Source organism: Opisthocomus hoazin, chromosome 13 (assembly GCF_030867145.1).
Source record: "Opisthocomus hoazin isolate bOpiHoa1 chromosome 13, bOpiHoa1.hap1, whole genome shotgun sequence".
Classification (NCBI taxonomy): Eukaryota; Metazoa; Chordata; class Aves; order Opisthocomiformes; family Opisthocomidae; genus Opisthocomus; species Opisthocomus hoazin.
Window position 1 is genome coordinate 29319159 of NC_134426.1, and position 6163 is coordinate 29325321.

Below are 6163 nucleotides of genomic sequence, written 5' to 3' on the forward strand. Positions count from 1 at the left end.
TTACTAAGAATAGCGGTGATCAAAGTGAACGTAGGAGTGCTGTTAAAAGCACTAAAGAAAGCAGCACTCCATATGCCACATATACACAAAATAGACATAATTCTATGCCAAAACACACTTTTAATAAATGTGCTGTTCAGGATTAAATCACTGCTCAGGGTTTTTTTTTTTAAATCCATGAAATGAAGATCTATGGAACAAGTTACTCTTTTAAAATCTATTTCTAAATACAGCACAGTGTGCAGATCTGCGTATCTGTATGCGTGTGTGTGTGTGTGTGTGAGTGCACACATAACTGGGGGGGTGTGTGTGCGTTGTGAGAGAACGTATATATGTGTTCGAGGCTGCCAAGGTAGAAGTGACAGGAACTGTGATTTGTGCTAACTAGCTATTGATCCAGTCAGATCTAGATGTTGTGTACAAGAAACAATAAAAGAGAAGGGGCCAGGAAGGATGCTGTGTGCAACTCCATTTAAAAATGGAAAAGAAGGGCCCCAAACAAACCAATTTATGTCCTTGCCTGGGTGAAGCATGGAGAATGCTGATGGGCTTCCCAGCGTCTGCTGTGCATGCTAAACACTCCCGCTCGAAATGGGAGGCTCCGGCGCTGGGCATTAAACATGAACAAAGAGACAAACCGTGGGGGCTAGGATTCACGCTTCAGAAAGCCAAAGCTGGAAAGCCAACCAGAACTGGGGGTAGGAAATTGCCCGGTTTTCAGATCAGCTACCTTTTGATTTTCCCAATCCTTTTCTCAGCGAAATTACTGAACGCTGAGGACTGTAAAAAGTCAGCCTGTACAACCAGATGTAATGGAAACAATTTCGAACTACACTAGCAGTACCAAACCATCAACTTTCCTAGGCATGAATAATGAGTTTATATTGCATAAATTACGCACGTGTACTTATGGCACATCAAAAAATCGCCTGCGTGCATTCATACAGCAGGTACATGCACGTGCATCTATTGTGGCATTCACACGCACGGTCAGGCAGCTTGGAAAATATGGCTTTGATAAGGTAAAACAGGCAGCAATTGAATCTATAATCATCTTTATCTTAAACAGCTTTTATAATAGAGGACTTCCCATTAAAATATTTTTTTTTCCTGAGCTTGGGGAATTATGATGCCCTCTGGACACAGGGAAGGATCAAAAATGACAACTAATGTTGAAATTAAACATCTGTCAGCTAAGCAAGTTTTATACCAGCAGACCCAGAGCCTTATTTTAAATTGCTTTTCTATTAAAGGAAAAAAAAGTGTTAAGAGCCTTTCAGTTCGGTATCGCACTGCTAACAGGCTCTTAACGCAAGCAGGGAAATAACCGGGAACTGGAGGGACGGCACCCTTGACAAACCCGTGTGTTCATGGAGGAGGAAGATCTCTGCAACAGTCTGGGGGAAGCGGCTGGAAGGCTGGGCTGGCGCGGGGCTCCGCGGGAGCCCCCTCAGCGGCACCCCACGCCTGCAGCCCCCCTCCACGGCCCCCCGGGCCCGGGAGCGTGGCTGGGGCTCCGCCAGGAGCCCCTCCGCACAGCGCCCATGGGAGCCCCTCTGCGCTCCCCAGGAGGGCCGGCAGGGCTGGCGGCAGCGACCACTGCACGGGTGGCTGTCACCACGGCCGGCCATCACCGGGGCTGGCCAGGCAGCAGGCACTCCGTCCCCGCTGCCGCCCGCCCCAGCAGAGCCCCCTGGCATCCCGCAGCCCCAGCCCGGCGCGGGAAGGCATCCAGCACCCACTGCGGTCCCCACCACGGTGGAGCAGGTCTGGGGCCGGCGTGTGCCTGGCATCCCGGGGCCGGAGCCCCGCCACCTCCCCCTCCCCAAGCAGACCACCGGCCCCCGACGGGCCGGCACCCACGCGGGACAACCAGTACCTTCTTTGCTGGGGTTCGTGGGCTTGGGCTTCTCCCAGGGCGCCATGGGCTTGTCCTCCTCCTGCCCCTCCATCAGGGCCTTCTCGCCGGGCAGGTACCAGGTGGAGTTGTGCTCCGCCATCAGGGAGTCCAGGTCGATGGTGCTCATGGCGCCCTTGACGCCCTCCGAGCAGCAGCTGCCCAGGTCGCTGTCCCCGTTCTGCCCCGCGCACTCCCCCTTCTTGCTCTTCAGCCCCAAGGGCTGGTCTTCCGAGATGCTGAACTGCTGCCGCTGGAGCTGGATCTGCGCCTGCAGGATCTCCAGGGGGTGGATCTCGTCCTGGGCTGAGGTGCTCGTGGGGGTCCGCACCTGCTCCATGCCCGGCGTGCCGGGGTGGGCGCCCGCCGTGGTGCTGAGCCCGTAGCTGTCGGGGGTCGAGGTAGACGTACTGAGGAGGCCGAGGGCCAGGGGCTTCTGTCCATTGAGAAGTGCGTGCTCCCCGCGGGGCAGCTTGGGTGAGCCGCCCAGCAGCGGGCTGCGGGTGGGCTTGGAGGCGGCGTTGTCGGAGCTGGAGGACACCTCGTCCTCATTGCCGTAGCTGGTGCTGACCTCGTCGGGAAAGTCCACGTGCGGGGAGCTGCCGTCCGACTTGGTCACGCTCTGGATGCCGCTGTCCAGGGAGGACATCAGGTCAGGCTGCTCCCCCAGCAGCAGCTCGCCGCCCTTGCCCCAGGAGGGCGAGGTCAGGGGCTTGTCATGGGGGGTACCTCCGCCACGCTCCGTGCCCGCAGCTCCCGGCGGGCCCCCCGCCGCCGCCGGCACCGCCGGCTGCCCTGGGCTGACGCCAGCCCCGCCACCCTCCGCGGCTGAGAACTTCTCGAAGAAGGTGCCGGGGCTGACATGCCCGCTGTCCCGTTTCCGACGGCCCCGCCCCCGCCCGCCGCCCGCCTTCCCCTCGCCGCCGGCCGCCGGCTCCAGCGCGTAGCCAGGCGAGAGGCTGCTCTCAGCGGGCAGCAGCGGGGCAGTGCCCGACGCCTTGCCTGCGCCAGCCCCGCTCGCTGGCGGCCCTGCCGGGAAGTAGTCCGGGGCGGCGGGCGGCGGCGGGTCGGGCTCGGCCTGGCTGAGCTTGCGCTTGGCCTCGGCCGGGCTCTTCTTGTTGAAGGTGACGTTGAGGTTGGGGGCGCCCAGGCTGGCGATCATGTTCTGGCAGGCGGTGGAGAGGGCGGCCAGGCAGCTCTGCCCAAAGACGTTGTCCTTGCTGGCCGGCTTGTTAAAGGAGCCCAGTGAGAGGGCGCCCAGCTTGCTGGCTGCGGGCCGCGGCGGCGGCGGCGGGGGGAACTCAGGTGGCGGTGGCGGGTAGGCGCCCGGCGAGGCGCTGAGCGCGGGCGCGGGCCCGTGGGCCGCTGGCTGCCGTGCCGCCGCCGCGAAGGGGAAGCCGGGCTGGGCAGCAAAGTCGGTGGGGCCGCGGCGCTCGGCGGGAGCGCTGGGCAGTGCCACGCCGCCGCCCGGCGACTGCAGCTGCGAGAGGCCGCCCATGGCGGGCGCAAAGGGCGGGTGCACGCCGGGCGAGGGCAGGGCCTGCGCAGGCCCCTCACCCGCCATCCGCAGCGGCTCCGGCAGCCCCAGCCCGCCGGCGCCCGGCCGGAAGAGCACGGCGGTGCTGCCCGGCTGCAGGCCCAGCTCGTGGGGCGCCGCCTCGGCCGGCAGCCCCGGCGCCGCTGCCATGCGCCGCGGCAGCAGCTCCCCGGGCGGCGGCGGCCCCGTGAACCAGGCGCTGTCGGGGGCCAGGTGCGGCGCCGGCGGGTCAAAGCTGCGGCCGCCGGCGCCGGGCTCCCGCTCGAAGGCAGGCGGGGGCAGGCCGCCGGGCGGGCCCACCTCGCCGTGGTGCCCCAGCTGCTGCAGGCTGGGCGGCCGCAGGCGCTGCTGGCTGCGCGAGGCCATCTGCTTCATCACCAGGGCCGCGTTCTGGCGCTGCGCCAGCGCCGGGTGCTCGGGGCCGCCGTGCGGCAGCGGCCCCCCGAAGGCCTCGGGCGCCGGCGGGGTGAACTCGCCCGGCAGGCCGGGGTAGGCCGTCGGGGAGAGGTGGCTCTCCATGGCGGGGCCGTGCATGCCGCTGCCCCAGGAGGCGCAGCGCTCGACACTGGGGTTGCCCGGGAAGTCGAACCGCGGCCTCTTGGCGACGCTCACGTAGGGGGCATCGAAGTGCTGCAGTCTTTGATTTGGTGGCTGCTGCGGAGGAGGGTGCTGCATATTAAAGACGGGGTCGGTGTAGGGATGCATATTCCTGTTCTCCAGTCTGTGAATAGGGTATTCAAACTGTGCATGCTGGTTCTGCATTATGGGCCCATTGTCCTGCAGGTTGGGGTTGGGAGCGTTGGCTTCTGTTTGCTGTTGCCTAGGGATGGCTGGCGGGCAGGAGTTCTGTCTGGCCAGCAAACCCGGCGGCTGCGGCGGCGGCGGCTGCTGCTGCTGCTGCATCAGCGGGTGCCTGGTGCTCGCCCCCGGCTCCAGGCTGGCGGACATCTTCCGCGCGCCCCCGAAGCGCTCGAAGAAGACGCCGTGCTGCTGCGGCGGGTGCGCTTTGGCCACGGCCATGCCCGGCGCCCGGGGCAGGGCGGGCGCCCCCGCGAAGCCGCTGCCTGCCGGCACCTGCCGCCCGCCGCCGTAGTGCGGCAGCTGCCCCTCGGGCTCCGACGGCGAGAACACGGGCAGCTCGAAGTGGCCGGCGGGGCCGTCGCCGGGGTAATTGTATTCCAGCGGGTCCACGCCGCCCTGCGCCGGCAGCCGCCGCTGCTCCAGGCCGTGGGGCTCGGAGGAGCCGGCCGCCGGCAGCCCGTGGAAGGAGGCAGCGCGGTTGGGGGACTGGTCGAGGGGCAGGCAGGGCGCCGGCACGGCATGGCTGGTGGCGCCGGCGCTGTGGTGCTGGAAGTCGGGCAGGGTCCCGGCGCGCTGCTGCCCGAAGCCCTCGCCGCCCTGGCTCTCGGCCATGTGCTCGTAGCCGTCGGCGAACGCCGTCTGCCCGCCCAGCGCGCCGCTGTAGCCCAGGAGCCGGCCGCCGTGCACGCAGGAGGCGCCGGGGTCGGGCCCGAAGCTGCCGCCGAAGGGCGGGGGGTGCTGGTGGGGGTGGTGGTTGCCGCCGTGGCCGCCGTGCGGCTGCTGCCCGCCGAAGAAGCCGTGCACCGGCGGCTGCATCCCGCCGCCGTGCAGCTCGGCGGGGCCGCGGCCCGGGAAGCCGTAGGCGTCCCCGGCCAGGCTCATGTTCATGCCCAGGAGGGGCGGCTCGCCCAGCGCGCCCAGGGCCGGGTCCCCCGCCGCCGCCGCCGCCGCCGCCGCCGCTGCCGCCGCCGGGCCGCCGCCGGGGAAGGCCGGCGGCTTGAAGTGCGCGCTCATGCTCAGTCCGGGCTGGCCGAAGCCCCGCTCCGCCTGCCCGCCGCTCCGGCTGCCGCTCTGCGGCTCGAACTGCTCCAGCCCGAACATCCCGCGCCGCGTCCTCAGCAGGGCATGGCCGCTCCGCCGTCCCGCTCCCCCGCCGCTCCCGCACCGCGCCGCTCGGCCGCCCCGCTCACATCCTGCCGCGCCGCCGCGCCGCCGGCACCGGCCGCCCGCCCGCGCTCACCCCGGCGGCTGGCCGCTCGCTGCTGCCCGAGAGCCCGACGGGGCAGCGCGCCGCCGCTCATAGGCTGCGGCGCCCGGGAGCTGCGCGCCGCATCGCCGGCCGGCCGTGCGCTGCCCGCGGCTCGCTGCGCTCCGGCGGCGGCGGCGGCGGCGCCGGGCGCGCGGCGGCGCGGGCGCTGCGGGCGTGCGCTGGGAGGGCTGCGCCGCGCTGCCCGCGCGCTGCCTCGCTCTCCGCCGGCGCTGGCGGAGCAGCAACAAGTTTTGCATTTAGCGACGGATTTCAGCCGCCGCGGCCGCGCCAATGAGCGCCGCGCGCACCGGGGCGGGGCTCGCCGTTAAGGTGGCTCCGCCGCGCCGCCCGGCCCTGCGCCCCGCCCGCCCCGGGGCCCGGCTCGGCGCGGCTCGGCTCGGCTCGGCCCGGCCCGGCTCGGCCCGGCCCGCCTCGGCCCGCCCCGGCTCGGCTCGGCCCGCCCCGGCCCGACTCGGCCCGGCTCGGCTCGGCCCGATCCCGGTTCCCCCGGCGCACCGAGCCCGGGCAGCCGCGGCGCCGCGCAGAGCCCCGAGGTGCTGTCGGGACCGGCTTCGAGCCCCGGCGCGGCCGAGGCGGAGGGCTCCGGGGCTGGAACCGCCCGGCGGGACCTGTCCCGCGCCGCCCACCGGGCACGGCCGCTCCCGCGCTCCCGGCCGCC

General features: G+C 68.7%; 1 protein-coding gene across 1 annotated transcript in view; it reads right to left on the minus strand.

Moving 5' to 3' along the window:
• Positions 1–5489, minus strand: part of MN1 (MN1 proto-oncogene, transcriptional regulator) — a 40050-nt gene extending 34561 nt beyond the window's left edge. The window contains exon 1 of the mRNA XM_075434722.1: positions 1880–5489. Within this exon, the coding sequence (XP_075290837.1) occupies positions 1880–5336 (3457 nt within the window). The 5' untranslated portion in view covers positions 5337–5489. The remainder of the gene's footprint in view (positions 1–1879) is intronic.
• Positions 5490–6163: the final 674 nt, after the last annotated feature.